This window comes from Alligator mississippiensis, chromosome 5 (assembly GCF_030867095.1).
Source record: "Alligator mississippiensis isolate rAllMis1 chromosome 5, rAllMis1, whole genome shotgun sequence".
NCBI lineage: Eukaryota > Metazoa > Chordata > Crocodylia > Alligatoridae > Alligator > Alligator mississippiensis.
The window spans coordinates 1,477,674-1,496,638 of NC_081828.1; the positions used below are offsets into that span (position 1 = coordinate 1,477,674).

An 18,965-nucleotide genomic window follows, 5' to 3' on the forward strand; every position below is an offset into this window, starting at 1 on the left:
AAGCAGGAGCAGTGGGTGACACAGATCCGTAGGACTTAGGTATGGAAGGGCCGTCCTGGCCACTGAGTCCAGCCCCTTGCCCCTTCAGGCAGCCACTGAGTGTCCAGTGAGAGCATCAGACCCAGCCATGCCGATCTATGGACTCGCAGAGCGTGGGTGCCCATGGACTCTGGCTCTTGCTTCAGTGCTGTCTGAAGGATGCCGTTCCTCCCCAGACATGAGCTGGGCTTTGTAGCTGGGTAGCTCTGTTGTAGATTGTGCCTGGAAATCCCATTCAAGCTAAGGTGATGTGTTGAGTATGGGTGTAACGTACCTCCTGTCAGGAGCCCCGCTGTGGAGATAGGCATCTACACTGCATGGACTCCCTGGCTTGCAGTCAGCTAGATGAGATGAAACAAGTGCAAAGCCCTGCATTTGACAGAATAACTGCATGTACAAATCCAGACTGGGGAATGACTGGCTGGGCTGCAGGACTGCAGATGGATCTGGGGTTATAGGGAATTATAAACTGAATAGGAGCCAGCAGTATGCTCTTGTTGCAAGAGGCCAATGGCATCCTGGGTTGTATGAACAGGAGGATCACTTGCAAATCAAGGGCAGTTATTTTTCCACTCTGCTCAGGACTGGCGAGGCCTCCCCTGGAGCCCTGTGTCCAGGTTTGGGCCCTGCACTTCAAGGATGTTGGGCACGGAGCAACAACAATGATTAGGGGCCTGGGGGCCAAGACTGATGAGGAAGTGCTGGAAGAGCTTGACTTATTTAGTCTGGAGAAGAGAAGACTGAGGGCGGTCTTCAGATCCCTGAAGGGCAATGGTAGAGAGGCTGGAGATGGGCTTTTCTCTGTGGCTGCAGGGGACAGGACTAGGAGCAATGGCCTCAAGCTGCAGCAGGAGAAACTGAGGCTGGAAATGAGGAAGGACTTCCTGACTCTGAGGGTGGTCAAGCGCTGGAACAGGCTGCTCAGAGAAGTGGTGGACTCTCCATCCCTGGAAGTTTTCCAACGCAGGTTGGACAGAGACTTCCTGGGACGGCTTAGTCAGGGCTGATCTTGCCAACTTAGTTGTGGCCTGAGATCTCATGGTGGCCAGAGGAAACGCCACATAGACATGTTGAAGCCAGACCTCAAGACAACAGCTGCTGACATCAAGAGCTGGGAGGAGCTGCTTGCTAACCAACTCCAGTTGCAGCACAACCTCAGCCAAGCGGCTGCCCATTTGGAGGGAAAGCGCCTTGCCTTGGAAGCAGGGAAGAGAAAGCAGAGGAAGGAAAAAGAGAGGAATCCTAGGCTGCAGGCTGCTCTCCCCTGTGGAAAGACCTGCATCTTCTCTGGTCAGATCTGTGGCTCAAGGATTGAGCTCTTCAGTCACTTAAAGACCCATCAGTGAGCCCTGGTAGAGATCATCCTCGAATAGAGGGGTTGCCCACGATGGCCACTGGCTCCCTGCAGTCAGCTATCCAGCTCTTGTCGAGTCTCACCTGGGACATGAGGAGCCTGAGATATGTGGCAGGTGGGCTGGGCATTGTCAGCACATGGAGTACCTAGTAATCAAACCTAACTGTGGTCTGGCTCTCTGAGGGAGGCAGACAGCCCTGGGGTAGGACTCCAGCTGTGGGTGATGAGCTGGGAGTTAAAAGCCCAAGGGGAGAGAGAACAAGCAGCTGGAGTAGGGAAGGAGCCACTTGCTGGCCAGGAGCAGACTGAAACCCAGAGGAGCTTGCCTCCAGGAAGGGCCTGAGCTAAAGGGCCCTCTGCCACTGCCTGCGGAGAGGCAAAAGGTTTGCTTTACTCTTTTGTGTGGTTGGTTGGACCAAGGATTAGTGAACGGTTTGTTTTGCAAGGACTGGCTAAGAGGCTCCCAAGGGAGCAGAGCCAGATAGGCCTTCAGGCACCCAGTCCTACTCCCGGGCTATTTTTCAGACTTTCAGAAGGACTTGTAAAGGGGCGGAGGTGTTGGCACAGCACCAGGCACCCAACCCACTCGCGCCAACCATTTTTGTTTTGTTTTATTTTTTGAGCCTCCCTCAGAGGTGCTGGGTGCAGCCCGGACTAGGGGCGGGGACTGGGCTGGATGAACCCTGCAGGGTTCTGGCTAGAGGGTCTTGCCCCTTTGCTTAGGCTCAGACCCATGTTGCATTGGAGGCAGGAAGGGATTTCCCCCTGGTCAGATTACTATGGACTGGGGGAGTGGATTTGCCTTCTAGTTTGGGCATGGCCTCTGCCTGGGGTGTCTCAAGCATATATGAACCCCCTCTGCAGCAGCAGGATGCTAGCAGCTGCAGCCCCCCTGCTTTCCCTGGGGCAGGAGTGATAGCTAGGGCTGTGTCAAGGCTGACTTGTAAACTGGAAAGGGCAGTTACGACAGGAGAGAGCTCTAGGGGTTGCGAGGTTCCCCAGGAGGAAGGAGACCAACCAGCCCCATGTGAGTCCAGCTGCCCCTGTTATGGCCAATGCATCGGCACCATCGAGCCAGCACTGGGAGCAGAGGCGGCTGCCTGCTGCATGCTGGCCTTTGCCTGGTGGGAATCACCAGCCAGCAAGGCCTGGCAGCTCATGCTGCTCTAGGCCTACGGCCACAGAACATGAGGTCAGTGGAAAGCCCAGGGGATTCAGTGGAGGTCGCTGCTGCCTCACTGGCACCTGCCAAGTGCCTTGAACACCTTTCCTGCAGTGTTTGAGCACTGTGCCATCTCTTCCGCATGCATCACACTTATAGGCTTGGCAGTGCTACACTTGCTAGCACCATGGCCAAAAGAGACTTGGGGGTTGTGATTGAGCCAATTCCCCAGCCATTGGACTGTGGTATAGCTGAGACCACAGTTGGCCAGTTTTTCCATGAGGAGATCATGGGACACCAGATCGAAGGCTTTTTTAAAGTTCAGATGTATGATGTCAACCTCTGCTCCCTTGTCCAGGTGATGTGTCACCTGGTCATAGAAGGAGATGAGATTGGTCAGGCAAGACCTACCCGCGACAAACCCGTGCTGGCTGTCCCTCAGGATGTTGCCCTCAGCCAGCTTATCCAGAAGGGTCTCTCTGATAATTTTCTTCAGGATCTTACCAGGGATTGAGGTCAAGCTGATTGGCTTGTAATTCCTGGGATCTATTTTCTACCCTTTCTTAAAAATGGGTACCACATTGGCCTTCTTCCAGTCTTCAGGTACTTCACCCAAGCGCCCCGAGTTTTTGAATATTTTTGCCAGTGGCTGGGCTATGACACCTGCCAGCTCCCTGAGTACTCTAGGGTGTAATCTGTTAGGACCAGCTGACTTGAAGATGTCCAGCCTCTCAAGGTGATCTTTTACAAGGTCTGCACCAATGCTGGCTATAAATACGTCCTCATCCTGGCCGTCCCGCATCATGCTAAGCAAGGCGGTCCCTTTGGGCTGATGAAAGATTGATGGGAAATGCCCATTAAGCAGCATGGCTTTTTCCAGGGTGTCGGTTATCAGTTGTCCCATTTGGTTCAGCAGGGGTCCAGTGTTATCCTTACTTTTTTCCGACTCCCTACATATCTGAAAAAGGACTTTTTATTTTCCTTGATATGTGAAGCCAGATGGAATTCGGTTGTAGCCTTGGTTGTGGGGCTTGAAATGTGCTTCTGGACTGCCTGGAGGTGGGCAATGCAGTGCACACTGCGCTGGGGCTCTGCAGAGTGGGAAGTCTCCTTGAGTGAGGGCAGCTCGGGTGCCCAGCCCCACTGGTGCTTCTGCATGTGTCTCTTGTGGGGGTAGGAAGCTGATGCCAGGTGTGGCAGCAGGGCATGATAAGGTAGGGTGGGTGTTGGAGCCTGAAGCAGGCTGTGCCCTGGCAGTGCAGAGGGCAGTCTCCTCATGTCCCTGGCATCAGCAAGGCTTCCCCTCCACCAGGTACTCTTCTGCTCCGTGGGCACCAGGGAGACGCTGGGGTTGGAAGGGTCCATCGTGGCATCCTGGGGAGATGCCACCCATGGGAAAGCCAGGGAAAGCTCTGCATCTGCTGCTGCCCTCGGGATTTGTGTTTCTGGCTCTCGCCCACTCCCCCACCCACGGATGAGGGGGAAGGGCTCCCGCAGGACGCCTGTCGTGAGCTGCCCATCGCTCTGTCCCTGTGCAGACGGTGCAGGTGCCTGTGTACTCGGAGCAGGAGTACCAGCTGTACCTGCATGATGACGCCTGGACCAAGGCCGAGACTGACCACCTCTTTGACCTGGCTCGTCGCTTCGACCTGCGCTTCGTCGTCATCCACGACCGCTACGACCACCAGCAGTTCAAGGTGAGCACTGGTGTGGGGTGGGGGCTGGGCCTGCCACGTTGCCAGGAGCCGGGAACCCTCCAGATCACCTTTGTGAGGAGGGAATGCAGAAGCCCGGCAGCTGGGCACGTGGTTCTTGCTGCTCACTTTATTCATGATTAAACCCACACGTGTGTGGGGTCTCTGTTGCATGTCCTGGTGTGTCCTTGCTGGGATTGCAACTGCCAGGTGCCAGGAAGGAGGCAGCGTACCGGTAGTTAGAGGGCTGGACTTGGGTGCCAGGACTCCTGGGTTCCTGGCCAAGGGAGAGAGTGTTGCCCAGCAGTCACTGGAGAGCTGAACTCCCACGTGGTTTCCCCATGCTGCGTCCCACTGCCTGACCTGCGAGTCTGTTACCCCTGTGGCGTAAGGGGCAAGTCGCAGGCTGGGGGTAGAACCCAGGAGTCCTCACCTGGTCAGGCAAGACAGGAGTAGAACACCTGCTTGGTGTTGGCTCAGGATGGGACAAGGCCATGCTGATTTTTGGGGATAACGGAGGCCCCTGAGGGGGCAGCTGAGGCACAGAGCAGGGCAGGCAGTACCAGGCTTACAGTGGCTGTCAGGGATAGGCTCCAGGTCAGCGCTCTCTCCCCCAGCCCTGGCCTAACAGCACGGGGGCAACCAGCAGCGGGGAGCCGCTGTCCTTAGCAGGCAGCTTTCTCAGGCCCTGCCATTCTGGCTCCCTTCCCCTCCTGCCATCTCCCAGGCTGCCCCTCTGTCCACTGTCCTGCACTGTCAGGCACGAGCCTCTGCTGCCCATTTCCTTTGGCCCCTTGGTGATGTTGCCCCCCCAACCCCCACGCTCCCCAGAAGCGGTCGGTGGAAGACCTAAAGGAGCGGTACTACCACATCTGTGCCAAGCTGGCCAACGTGCGCGCTGCCCCGGGCACCGACTTGAAGATCCCTGTGTTTGATGCCGGCCACGAGCGGCGCAGGAAGGAGCAGCTGGAGCGGCTCTACAACAGGACGCCAGAGCAGGTAGCACGGGGGGGGGGGGTGAGCGGTTATGAGAGCGGGAGGTGAGTCACAGTGGATGTGGCCGTCAGCAGGGAAGGTGCAGGGCATGACACCGCTGCTCTCAAGGCACTCTTGCCATTGTGGAGGGGCTGAGGCCAGCACCGGGCGAGCTTGCTGCAGCAGGGTGTGGGGCGAGAGGAGCTGGGTGAAGTCCTTGGGCAGCTGCCTGACTCCTCACAGGTGGCACAGCCAGAGCTGCTGCTTCCAGGGAGTGGTGGGAAGCCCAGCAGTGGCACCAGCCCTGGAACAGGTGGCTCCCCAAGCGCTGGGGCCAGGGCTGGGGCCACCTGTGTGAATCCCCTGACATCCCCCCAGGGCTCTAGGCCAGCCTTTTTGGCTCCACACCCTCCCCATGGGCCCCTCTGACCCCCTTCCCCTGCCTCATCTACTGCTCTGCATTCCGCTCCCTGCCTGATCTGCTCTGCCTTCAAGCAGGAAGCGCAGAGTAGGGACCAGATCTGCTGCCCTGCGTTCTGCTCCCTGTCCTGTCTCCTGCTCTGCTGCTTGTCCCCTCCTTGACCTGCCACATGCCACACACAAGGGCTCCCTGTGCCACTTGGCACCCATGCCAGAGGCTGACCCTCCTCGCCATAGGTTGTGCTTTCTCCTTCCCTCCCTTTGGCTGCATCAGTCCAGCAGGGAGTGCCTGCACATGACCCTGCCCCAGGTGCTCGGGAGTGAGCTGAGGTCTGGCCCAGGGATACCGGAGACTGGAGTGTTGCATGTGAAGCTCAGACTCTGGCTGCAGCTGAGCGGCAGGAGGGTCCATCCACTTGTGTACAAGGGGCTGCTCAGATGGTTTCTCCGTGGTCCCTGGGAGCTTGGGGGCAGGGGACTTAACAGGTGCTCTAGGACTTGCTCCTACCTCATTTTGTTGGCCTCACTGGATCTCCACAAACTTCATTGATGCTAGGGGTGTCTCCCATGAGTGCTGAGCATGGGCCAGGCTGTCCTGTCCCAGGGTGGAGAGTGCTGCCTTGCCAGTACCTGCATCTGCCTGGTGCCCCCAGTTTAGAGAACCCACCCAGTTTTGTTCCCTGCCTGAAAGAAGACCTGGGGAGTGCCAGGGGGTGGTTTGAACTCAGGTCTGGAGCCTCCCTGCTGCTGGCTTGGAGCTGCAATACCTGGGCTGGAGCCCAAGCCTTGTCCGTGGTCTCTTCCTCCCGCTAAGCCCAGTGATGCTCTCATGCAGCAGCAGGACCTGGCTCAGTCTGGGCCCTGCCACCGCCCAGTGACGGCAGGTGCAGACATTTCTGCTGGCTGCATTGGTCCCTTCTGCCCCTGTGGCCTCCCCACATGCCTCAGGCCACGCTGCTGCCAAACAGGTCCAGCCTGAGTGGGTTGGCAGAGAGAGCTGCTTCCACAGGGGCCCAAATCCTGTCCGCGGCACCAGGCATCGCTAGGTGGCCCCCTTGCACTGTCCTGCCCGTCTGTGGGGCTCAGCGCCCTCCCTGCTCTTGCCTGCAGGTGGCAGAGGAGGAGTACCTGATCCAGGAGCTCCGGAAAATCGAAGCCAGGAAGAAAGAGCGAGAGAAGAGAACCCAAGACCTTCAGAAACTCATCACAGCAGCCGACACCACCACAGAGCAGCGGCGGGCCGAGCGCAAGGCACCCAAGAAGAAGCTGCCGCAGAAGAAGGAGACCGAGAAGCCTGTAACTAACTCTCTCTCCCCCACACCCCTTGCAGCCACACGGGGTCACACCGATTTCCTGCCACGTGCACCTGCCAGGGCAGTCCCGCAGGGCTGGGTCCCGGGCCTCCCTGGGGATGGGGAGGGGGTGTCTCCTTTGTCCCAAAGGTGGAGATGCCTTCAGTAGCATATTTGCAGGGACAGTGTGCTCTGGTGGTCAGGGGATCAAGAGCTTGGAGGAATTGGCCCACCTTTGGTATTCACCCACTCTGTGGTCATAGGCAGATGACTCCACCCCTTGGTGCCTCAGTTTCCCTATATGTGAATAGGGTGTGATGCTATGACTGCCCCTGTCCCTTGCTATGCTGCTGCGAAGGGCTGAGCATGGTTGACTTGGGCACAGCATCGCTGGTAACCGAGGCTTGTCAAACCGCAGGGTCACAAGGCCCCTGCCCCTCTGCGCTGAGACCAGGGGGTGCAGCCAGGGCCGGTTCTCATCTCATCAGCCATGGAGGGTGGGGAGCGACTGGCTCTGGCAGCCTCTGGGTGCTGCTCCACAGACAGTGCCCAGCGCAGTGGCTCTTTTGTAGGCAATGGAGGGGAGGCCCAGAGCTGGAGTGTGCGTGGGTGGCTTCCCTGAGCAAGTGGCCAGTTGCACAGCACAGCTTGCCCCTGCTTATGGCAAAGCCCCTGGTGATGGCACAGAAGGAAGGTGAGGATGGGAAGTGGCATCTACAGGATGCTGAAGCTCAGCCTGTGCCCCGCGCAGGGCCTGCAGGCCGGCGTACGTGGGCGGCCAGTGCACCAGGCAGGTAGAGAGCAGTGTCTGTTGTTGCCGCAGCATCGTTTCAACCATGACAGAGTCCATTAGGAGTCAATTACCACCCGGAGCAGGGGAACGGTAAGGACAAGATTGCATTTTAACTAAGAATCGGAATCAGGAGCTGCCTCCGCCTCGGCCCAACAAAGGGAAATCATTTACCGAGGAGTCAATTGAGGTTGAAGTGTTTACGGCGCGGCACGCACGGCGGGAGAGCCTGCTTAATTGCTTATGCAGGGAGCGCAGCCCCACTCGTCTTGGCTCTGAGTGCTTGGGTTTTGCCCCCTTCTGCCCGCCATGCGGTGCCAGGCTGAGGGCTGCGCAGGGGTCGAGACCCACGCTTCCCCTGCAGGGCACGAGCAGAGCAGTGCTGCATTCCCCTCTCTGTGTGCAGAGCTGCATGTCCCAGTCTGCAGTGCTGCCCTCCCGAGGCCGCTGTGATCCAGCTCAGCTGTGCGGGCTGGGCTGGTCTGGGGCACGCTGTGGCTGCTCTTGCCCTGTCGGGTGGCTAGTGTGGCGTGTGCCGACCGTGTGCCAGGCCACCTGGGCTCTGGTCTAAAGCAGCTCCCAGAGTGCTGCCCCAGAGACGTCATTCAGCAGGGAGTGCCTGGAGTTACCGGGGTCCTTCCCTAGTCACTTCGGTGCCACCCCAGTGCAGCCCCTTAGCCATCCAAACCCAGCTGGCACCACAAGCTACTGAGATGTAGAGTTATGGAGCAACATAGCGGGGAGTCCTGGGCACCCCACATGGCTTTTCCTTTGCATCTGCACCTCTCGGGCTCAGATGGAGTGGGAGAGATGTGCACTGGCACAGTGCAGGACTCCCGCTGGCATCTCCCATGCAGCTTGGCTCCTTCCTTGGGGGGTTCCCTTGCCCTGCTCACCCCCAAGGGCCTTGCACGTGGTTCCTCTGAGAGGCATCGTCTGATCCTGAGAGGTGCAGATGTGTCATTGCCATTATGCCAACAAGCCCAAGGTCCGGAGAAGGGCAACAAGGATGATGAGTGCTATGGAGGGGCTTCCATGTGAGGGAAGACTAGCGAGGCTAGGCCTGGTCAGTTTAGAAGAGATGCTGCAGGGGGACGGGAGAAGGGCTTACAAAATACTAAATGGGGAAGAGAATGTCATTAGGGGTTTATTACTGACGGTCTCTTGGCAGACAAGAACGAGGGGTCTTGGTGTGAAACGAGCAAGCAGTAAGTTTAATAGCAGGAAGTCCTTTTTCCCCCTGCGTGTCATTAAGCGGGAGGGATTCGTTGCCACCAGATGCGGGGGAAGCTGACGGTTTAGCTGGATTCACCAAGGGATCGGACGTGCTGGGAGGAAAGGGGTCGGTTGCTATTGAGCAGGGGAGCAAGGGTCACGGCCTCTGCATCAGAGCTTCAATGCGGGAGACTGCAAGGGAGAGAGGAACGGGAAAACCCTGCTCGGACCCAGTCACTCTCCCTTCCAGCCTCCGCTTTCTGCTGCCATGCGACCCAAGACACAGGGCAAGACGGACCTGGGTCTGACCCGGCAGGTCTTATGTTCCCGTGTGCCTGTGCATTGGGAAGAAGGGAGATTTCTTCAGCAGATGCCCTTGGGGCAACAGCAGGGAGGCAGAGCGCAGCCCTGGAGCTGGCCCTTGAATGGGAAGGGTGAAACCACCTCTGGGAGGTCCTTGAGATCCTTTTCCCCGACCCCGTCTGCAGCGCAGCCCTGGGGAGTGCTGCTTCCCAAAGGTCCGGCCTGTTGCTAAGCCTTGTCCTGGGCCGCGCTCAGTCGAATGATCTTGTGCTGGTGGCTGGGCTGCCCTCTCACGGCATGAACCAGCCCAGTTGCCCCCTGAGCTGTCTGGGGAGAACAGGGCGGGAGGCAGGCATGCAGCATGCCCCGCTGATGGAGAACTGGTCCCAGGACTTGCAGAGCCTTGTCCGTGTGCTCGGAGCTGTACAGGTTGGAGGTTGCACAGGCTTGTTGGTGATGGGCTGGATCCTGGGAGGGCCCCAGTGTCCTCATTGGCTGAACTGGGCCTAAATTAGGTGCTGTGCACCCTCAGTCACAGGGTGCGCTGCTGGTTCCCCTGCTTGCTGTGGGGCTGGGATGGCACAAGGCGAAGGCGGTTTGTGCCTCTAACGGTGTCTTGGAGCAGAGCGTTTCCCTTCGCACGGGGCTTCCACGGGTTCTCTTGGGATTTTGCTCTACCCCCTCCCCCCTTTGACACGTGGCCCTGGCAGGTGGCAGTGGCAGGAAGCGGTGTTTCCCCTGTGTTGACTCCTGCATTTCCTCCCTCAACGCATCCTGTTTCGATCTCTTCCAGGCCGTTCCTGAGACTGCCGGCATCAAGTTTCCCGACTTCAAATCCGCAGGTGTCACGCTGCGCAGCCAGAGGGTAGGCAGTCGCCAGGCCTCCGGGGCCGGCACCAATCTCTCTCCCTGTCTCTCTCTTCCTAGCCCTTCTCCTTTCATAGCCGTGGGAAGGCACGCTCTCGCCTCTTCCATCAAAACCAGTTTGGCCTGCAGCAGCAAGTGTGGGTCACGGCTGGGCTGGAGAGCATGGCTGCATTCGCCTTGTAGGGCAGCTTATCTCTGCGGTGCAGTCAGAGGCCCTTTGTGCGTGAGCATCTGAACCTGCTGATGCCTCTTTCCTGTTAATTGTTGCCTGAGCTGTTAGTGTTACCCGGCAGCCCTCCTGGAGCTGTCTGGGATCCAGTGGAGTAGACCGCACGGCTCGGTGAGAGCTCTGAGGACATCAATGTTGGCAGATCCCAGGCTAGATTCTCACACCGAGATGCACACGAGTGGGTCTGTGCTTCCTGAGTGCTTTTTTAGGGCTTTCTTTAAGCTTAGGAAATCTTGGTGTGGAAAGCCACAGGCTCCTAGTTTTTTCCCTCCTCACTGTTGGTGAGATGGTGAGCAAGGACCAGCTCGTGTTGTGTGCGATTGCTGCTGTCTCTCGGAGGTTCTGGGGTACGGGGTCTGGGAGCCCTCCTGTCTGTCCGAGTGGTCCTGGAGCCAGCCTTGCAAGACCCAGTTTGCCCAGGGACTCCTCAGCCCAGTCTTGGTTCTTATAGGCAGGCAGCAAATGTCTGCAGTGTTTCATTACCACCCTGAGAGCGTGGGGCAGTCGTAGGTGGGTTGCATTTCCTGCCTCACATGGTGATTTCTGCAGACACCCTTGCAAGGCTGCTTTACGGGAGCTGGGTTGGCACCTGGAGAGCGTCAGAGGCTGCAGGGTGCCCTGGGGCTCTCTGGGCTGCTTCTTGGGACCCTGCTGTAGCCTCGCCTGGGCTTGGAGCTGCCGCTTGCAAGTGTGGGATCCTGTTTCTCAAAGGGGTGCCACTGCCCGTAGGTTTGCCACATGCGTTGTTCCCCAGTGGCTGCTCCAGCCCCCTCTTCCCAAGCCACCGCGCTGGGCAGTTTTCTGATTCCGCTGCCCCAGCCCTCCCGTTTGCAAGCGAGCTAGCAGCCAGCGGCGAGGCAGAAGGCTTCAGGGGCGCCCTGTCCCATGCATGTGGGGTCTCTGAGTTGGTGCCGGGACCCCATTGCTGTCCCAGGGGCTGTGGGACGGGAGGAGCTTGTCTCGCCTGCTGTCTCCTTGGGTAACAAAGCGAAGGCCCAGGATGAAAGGCGCACGGCGCCATTGCCGAGCGCACCGAGGAGCACTCCAGCTCAATCATTTAAGTCACAGCCAGGCACCTCTCTCCAAAAAAGGCTTCCAGCCAGCAGCCTGCCGCACTCCCCGCTAACTAGAATCTGGTAGACAAATTGCCGGTCAGACCAATTAAAAAAGAAATAGGGGAAGAAAACTTTGAGCACAGCTTTCGTTCCCATTGATTCAAATATTCGCCTTCCCTGGCTTTTAAATATTTACTAGCCAGCTGAGCATTTTGTAGCACTGATTAATGAGCTACAATTTACTGCAGTTGGGTTTTTTTTCCTCGGGGTGGGGGCTGGGCCCGTGCCGCGGCTCCAAGATGAATGAGGCTTCCTGCCAGAGCTCAGGCCGCGGGTTTGGGGGGGAGGCGGGCATTTGAAAATGTTTATTCTTCATATTTGATGTGCCCTGTGCTGAACCAGCCATGCTCGTGCTGCATCCGAGGCTCTTGGCTTCGTGCCTGCCCCGACATTAGCGCCAGCCCGGTCCTCCTCGGCAGCTAACACGCGAAACATCTGTCTGCCCTCCCCGGATCGATACCGTCCCTTCCGCACCTTGGCTCTGGACGCAGCGACATAAAATATCAGTTATAGTTATTTGGGTTTGATGATAAATTTAATTACTTGGGGCAATTAATAATTTATTTGTTTAGTATTGATTGCACTCCAAGGCATCTCGGTCAGATAAGCTGATGGGAATCTGCACATCCTGATTAGCCAGGAGAGCGTGTGCTTTTGGGTCTGACTTCCTAGGTGGTAGAGGCCTCAAAGGCGCTTGTTGCTTCTGCTGGCAGCTTTGCAGGGGCGAAGCCGTTACGTGCCACGCGGTTTCATGCTCCCCCCAGTTGTGTGTGCGTGTGAGAAGTGGAGAGCATGTGTGTGTGCTGCAGAGCTGCTTTGTCAGCTTACATGGGTTGTCTCCTATTCATGAGCGCTGAAGTCCTGAGCAAACGATGTTGCTCGCTTGTGCATCTGGTGTGGGCATCTCTCGGGTCTCTTGTGTGTCCTGCTGCTAGGAAAGGCTGTGGGAGAACAGCACCTTGCACGGAGGCCCCTGTGCACGGGTATGTGCTGTAGCAGTAGGGAATGGAGAGGACTGAGGAGCTGTTAGAGGATGATGGTGCTACTGAAGGAGCCAGAGCCGGTACCTGGGGACTGCTGGTTCCTCCTTTCTCGTAATGCAAGAACAGGGGAGCACCCCCCAGCATGGAAAGGCTTCGTTGTCCTGCACGGCAGCACCAGCCAGCCTGGGACTCCCTGCACAGCACAGCACAGCACAGCACAGTGGCGAGGCCAGACTCTCCCCATCCTGCTGGTAACAGGGACACGCAGCGTCACAGCAGCAAGGATTCCTCTTCCTTTCCATTTCTAATAATGCCGGAGGGAGCTCAGCCCTGCTGCGGGGACCAGCCCAGCTTGGCTGGCAGGGCCAGGCAAATCTTCCGCTGACCCAAGACTGTTTGTCACACTCTGCCACGTGCAGCGTCTGCTTTCTCTGACACCCAGTATCGGCCGTGGCTATCAATGGACGCGAGGCTGGGTGGCCCTCTGGGCTGAGCCTGAAAGGGGCTCAGGAAGCCTAAGGCCAGAAACAACCGCAGGCTGAACACGTGGCCTTAACTCTGGCTGGGCACAGACAGCACACCCAGGCCATTGTGCGTGCTCTCGCAGCAAATCTGTGTGTGTGTGTAGCCTGGAGCATCTGGGACGGCGTACGAGGGTGTTTCAGAAAGTAGCAGCCACTTGTAAATAAAAGCACCGTGTGCAAGGAGCGGAAGACAGCTCAGCGCAGCAGCGGGGAACGCGGACGGCGGCGCCGTTGAGCACAGCCATCACGTGTGACTCAGGGGAGAAGCGGTGCAGCCCAGGAAAGGTTCATTGCTTGCAGTGGTTTGATTTTGGAATTGCTGTTCTGAGACACCCTCATATGTCTCTTCCTGCCTTCAGCTGCCGGGCTGGCCCAGGACGCATCCATTCCCCTTCTCTGCGGGCGCAGTGGTTTATGCATCGGGTCATCTCCATGCTGGTGCGGTCCAGCCGTGCCGCACATGGAAACAAATATTTCCTTTGGCGACCTGCTACGCTCCCAGCAGCTGCTTAATGCACTGCAGTTACATGCAAGCTGTTTAGAAGGGAAAAGCCGTGGAAATGCAGGGCTAGCGGTGTCCAGCCTTGCGGTTTCTTGTTTGTCTGTAGCTCTGGGGTGAAAATGTGGATACTTCTTTCTTTCCATGGGAGCAGATGGCCACCGTGCCCGTGACAGCTGTGCCTTGCCCCCCTGGCAGCCCCCATAGAGCTGAGCTTTAGGCCTGTAGCTGTCTCCCATCTGGGGTCAAACCCAGCTGTCTGCACCTTCCGGAGTGAGGTTTTAGGCTGCGATCCCTTGCAGCTCACTGTGGTCTCACATAAGGGTGTGACTTCGCCAGGTCCAGCCCCAGGGCTTTCGAGGGACCCACCAGCTCTTGGGCAGGAGGATGCCATTGATTCAGAGTAGAAGCAGGTGTTTGAAATGATGGACTGCTCCTATGTCTGCCCAGTTTCCCAGTCGCTCAGCGCCCAGGGGCGCCTGGCTGGGCTGAAGGGCAAGGCCTGTGTCCTGGGCCAGTCTCGTGGCTTTGGAAAGAATCAGTCCCGTCACCCCCCGGCCCTGGCCAGGGGCCGTCACTTCAGGCCGTCTCAAATCTGCTGTGATTTTCTTCTTGAATGGAGCCAAACAAGTGTGTGCCCCCTCCCCAGAGGAAACGTCCACGCACTGGGAACCTCATTCCAGCTGAGGGGATTCCTTCAGTTCATCTCCCCAAGAAGTCGTGGGTCCCTTTGACCAGACAACCCGTTCATCCAGGAGCACCGACCGGTGGCAGCTGCCACCCCTGGAAGAGGCATCCAGCATTTTAACACCTTTGTGGGAGGAGTGAGCCTTCAAATATCCTGTGGTCCCTTAGCATCGCTCATGCACCTGAGCCCAGGCTGGCTGGACGTAGGTGTAAAACCCGCTCTTTCATGGGCGATGGGTTAGCCGCAGGTTTCCCGCTTCTCAGCCCGAGCACCGTAGCGCAGGCGTTCCCGCAGGTCGCACAGAAATCATTGTTTCTGCAGTCACCAGCGGTGAGCGTCAGTGGTAAGGGCCCGGGGCTCCTGGGGTCGTGGCTTAGTCACGTGTGTGAACACGCGGTGATTCCCTTGTGCTGGTCTGTAGAAGACACGTCAGCGTGTTTTTGCGTGTACTTTCCGTGTCCGTGAGTTTCCTGCAATCTCAGGTCGGCACGCGCAGGCTAACGGCAGTAATGAGGCTCCCTGGAGGGTTCAAGAAGAGGGTGGGCACCCCGGTCAGGAGTGATCTAGGCGCAGCGATGCCTGTGCTCTGCTATGGGGGTGTCCCAGGCTTTGGGCTCTGCTGGTTGTTCCCCCCTGTTCTGCTCCACATGTCGGGGGTTTAAGCCTCCCTGGAGGTGCTGGGCGCTGCTACAGCCCAGGCTGGGATGGGACTGGGCTGTGCCAGTGCTCCTGCTGGGAGTTAAAGCCAGAGGGTTTTGCCCTTCTGCTCGGGGTCAGACCAGCACTGTATCTGGGGTCAGGGGGGGATTTTCTCCCCTGGGTTTTGCCTTCCTCTGTAGGGGGACACAGCCTCTGGCTGGGGTGCCTGGATTATGTATTGACAATCTTTTACGGAAGCAGGACGTTGGCGTCCGTGGCCCCCCTGCTTTCTCGGGTGTGGGGGCGATGCCTGGGGCTGTCAGGGGTGACTGTCGTGTCGCTCAGAGCTCAGACACGGGGCTTGTGTGGGCTGGTTTGCACAGGGCTGATCCTGCCTCAGGCAGGGCTTGGACTGGATGTGACCTGCTAGGTCCCTGCCAGCCCCACGGCTCTGGGATCCTCTAGCAACTCCTACATGCTGCCTAGAAGAGGGGCTTTTGCCCTCCTGTCTGGAGGAGACAGCCTGCCCTTCTTCCCCCCTCTGAGGCGGGGAGGACACAGACCATGATGCCTTCGAAACATCAGGGCTCCCTCCTCCGGCTGCCACCCCAAGCAGCTCAGGGGCCTGCAGGCCCGTCTGGGACTCGACGTCAGCATGGAGGGCTGCACGCAGGGAGCGGTCTGGCGCGCGAGACATCTCGCTTGCGTGCACTGCGCTGGATTTTTTTAAGGGCTTAAATACTTTGCACCCACGCGATGGAGGGGGTTGTTCTCGGAGCTGGCTGTGCCAGGTCGCAGCTGGGGGCATTCAGCTGCTTTTGATTTGCACGAGGAAGAGGTCGTCTTCACTGAGCTCTTGGATGGGGTGCAGCTTGGATGGGGGAAAGGACCAAACCTTGGGAGAGACCAAACTCTGGCCTGAAAGAGCGTGTTTTCGGGGAGCTCGCGGGTCCGAGGTGACGGGAGGTAACCACGCGGCACCCCAGCCCAAGCTTGGAAATCCTATAAGCCTGGTCGCTCTTCCTGCAGAGGCCTCCATCTCCTCCCAGCTGAGCCTCTGCACCAAGCCACTCCGCAAGGAGCTCCTACGTGACAGACGTCTGTACTCTTCCAAAGGGAGTCCCAGGCCTCACCCTGGGTTACGTCTTACCCCGTTTAATCGCTTCATTCGTCGGCTGCAGCTCTCCCAAGCAGCAGCCTGGAGGGGTGTGGTGCTGGGGGGGTCTGGCCTAGGCCGAAAAGGAGGCACAGACAGCGCCGTGTCCCCTGGCAGCCTGAGGCACTCGGCTCACACCGGGCAGGACTCGGAGCATGGCAAGGCGCAGGCAGGTCCTGGGGGCCCTTTGCAGCCTGGCATGGGGCTGGGGGGGTTGAGGCCCAGTGGGTCCCATTCCAGCTGCATGACCCCCTTCCCAGAGCCTCATGCAGCTGGTGGGCCCAGCGTTGGCCCCGGGGCCCATGGGCACTTCCTCCAGCCTCCGTCCTGGCCCCAGGCAGCCGTGGCACCCCTGCTGCAGGGGCTTGGGCCTCACGTTGGTGCATCGCTGTCTATTTGTTCACCTCTTGGCACACGCAGCGCAGATGGTTCGCGGCAAGGATGAGGGATCGTAGTCCTTCAGTCAAAAGCGATGTAGGCATCATTATAAGTGCCAGCCGGCATTGCAAAGAGGGCTTCAGGAGAGCGTCCAGAACAGATGAAGCTCCCAAATCCCAGTTCATCAGCTCCTGACTGGAGCAATCTGTTTTCCAGGGATGATAGCAGGGGGCTTGGCAAATTATAACTAATGCTAATGGCCTAGCGTAGAGGCACAGGGAGAAGGGGAAGCTGCTGCTGCCCACAGGCTCTGCCCCACGCGCCCGCCTGGGAGGTCGTCTTCCCCCGTGTCGTGCCAGGTGGTGCCCGGAGGTGGAGAGGCTGAACCTGCACGGTGCGAGAGGAATCGGTGCGCGCTCGGCACCTCGGCGTCCGCCCGAGCCCGGTGGCTAGTCTGCTCTGTGCTGACTGTGTCCCCCTCTCGTGCTCTGTTTGTGTCGGGGTTTTTAAACATCCCTCAGAGGGGCTGGTGCTGCTGCAGCCCGGGATGGGGCTGGGGCTGGGCTGCGCCAATGCTCCTGCTGGCACCAACCCGCAGGGTCCTGGCTGGAGAGTCTTGCCCCTGCGTTCGGGCTCAGCCCCACGCTGCACTGGGGCAGGAAGGGACTTCCCCCCTGCTCAGACTCGTCCGCACTGCGGGGTTTTGCCTTCCTCCGCAGCGGGGCACGGCCTCGGCCTGGGGTCTTGGAGCGTCTGTGAACCCCCTTTGCAGCAGCAGGACATTGGTGGCCGCGGCCCCCCTGCTTTCCCGGGGGCAGGTTTGAGTGTGAGGCCTGGGGCTGTGTCAGGGGTGACTCGTGTTGCTCAGAGGTCGGACACAGGGTTTGTCTGGGCTGCTTTGGACGGGGCTGATCCTGCCTCCGGCAGAGGTTGGACTGGATGTGAGCTCTGCTGGTCCCTTCCAGCCCCGCGGCTCTGGGACACGGCTGCACGCTGGGGCCTGTTGTGTGCTGCTTGGCCCAAGGTGTGTGGTGGCCCCTTCGTAGATGTGACACGACTCCCTGTTAGAATCATAGAAAATGAGGGTGGAAGGGACCTCAGGAGTCGCATCTAGTCCAACCCCTGCTCCAAGCAGGACCAGCCCTGACTCCATCATCCCAGCCAAGGCTTTGTCCTGCTGGGCCTTAAACATCTCCAAGGATGGAGACTGCACCACCACTCTGGGTGACCTCTTCCAGTGCTTCACCACCCTCCCCATCCTGAGAGAGTTTTCCCTAATACCCAACCTCAACTTCCCTTGCTGCAACCTGAGCCCATTGCTCCTTGTCCTGTCCTCCACGAGGCAGCTCCCACCATTTTGGGAGATGTCTTGCTCAGCGAGTGAGCACCCTACCCACCAGCTCCAGGCTCTGGCCAGCCCGGCCTTTTCGGGGGTTCGGTGTCTCTGGCTTTCCAGGCTGCGGGGACGCGCGGCGCTCGAGCCAGCCGGTGTCTGGGAGAGGCAGGGCCATTTCCATCCCGGGCGGGACCAGCCCAAGCTGGCACCTTCTCGCCAAGCAGCACGGGGCACCAAGGCTTCCCCTGCAACGAGCCGGCCTAGCTAACGGAGCCTACCTAACAGATGATCAGCAGCATGTGAGTAATAGACTCCTCATTTAGTTTTAATACATTTTGCATAGAGAGCAATCAACCTTCATCGGTCTTAAAGATGAATTGGCTTAGCCAGCTAAATTTTAAAGATATTAGCCCGACAGCAGCCACATAAATCATAACATTTTCTTAATGATGGTAAAATTAAAATATACTCTGGCACCGCGAAGCCGTGGAGCCTTCCCGGGCCCCGGCCCGACCACCCCCCCAAACGAAAAGGAGATTTAATGGACGTGTTTCTAACTTCAACGCGCCCTGATGGCCCCTCCTCCCTTCCCGTCCTCTGCCTCTGCCCAGGCTCCCGGCAGGGAGGTGGTGGTGGGCGTCCCACGCTTCTTCAGGCCGGAAGTAGCAGGAGGCAGCAGCCTTGGTGGCAGCAGTCGGAGGTTTCGGCAGCCCTGCCAACGCAGCACAGAGCCTCCCCTAGAAAAGACTGGGTCCCTGCAGCGACCGGGCAAGGCCAGGGCAGGCGGGGAGGCCGGGAGGGCGTCTCACACCCCCGCCAAGGGGTTGATGTTGGAGCGACAGCAAGCGTGATAGTGCTCGGGTCCTCGTCCTGCTCTCTGAGCTGCCTGGGAGCACGGCCGCGAGCGTGCCCGGGGGCTCGCAGCACAGCCGTCTCCCACTGGGCACAGGCAGGCACCGAGGTGGGGTCTCTGGTTTGAAGCGGCAGAAAGAGCGGATCTCAGGAAACACGTCCTCGCGGTCAGAGCAGGGAGGCTGCGGGAGGGACGCTGCAGCACTGGAGGTGTCCGGGAGAGGCCGGACGCACTGCGCGGGCACGATTTGGGGGCAGCGATGCCGCTACAGGGATTTCCCCGGCTGCCGGACTGTGCTGTTGCCACGTGGGGCTGGGAGGGAACGTTTTCCCCCTCCTGCTGCTGCACGCTCAGGGGGGGTTTCCCCTTGTTTTCTTTGCCCTTGCTTGGCAGCGCTGGGTGCTGCCACAGTCTGGGAAGGGGCTGGGCTCCCGTTCCCTGCTGGCTGTCGACC

The 18,965-nt window shown here is 58.9% G+C and overlaps 1 protein-coding gene across 3 annotated transcripts in view; it reads left to right on the forward strand.

Moving 5' to 3' along the window:
* Positions 1-18,965, forward strand: part of DMAP1 (DNA methyltransferase 1 associated protein 1) — a 33,029-nt gene that overhangs the window by 8,938 nt on the left and 5,126 nt on the right. For 2 of the 3 annotated variants that reach the window (XM_059727723.1, XM_059727724.1), the window contains exons 5-8: positions 4,094-4,252; positions 5,081-5,248; positions 6,755-6,940; positions 10,038-10,109. In XM_059727723.1, coding sequence (XP_059583706.1) covers positions 4,094-4,252; positions 5,081-5,248; positions 6,755-6,940; positions 10,038-10,109 — 585 coding nt within the window. The remainder of the gene's footprint in view (positions 1-4,093; positions 4,253-5,080; positions 5,249-6,754; positions 6,941-10,037; positions 10,110-18,965) is intronic. The other variant, XM_059727725.1, reaches the window with a different exon arrangement.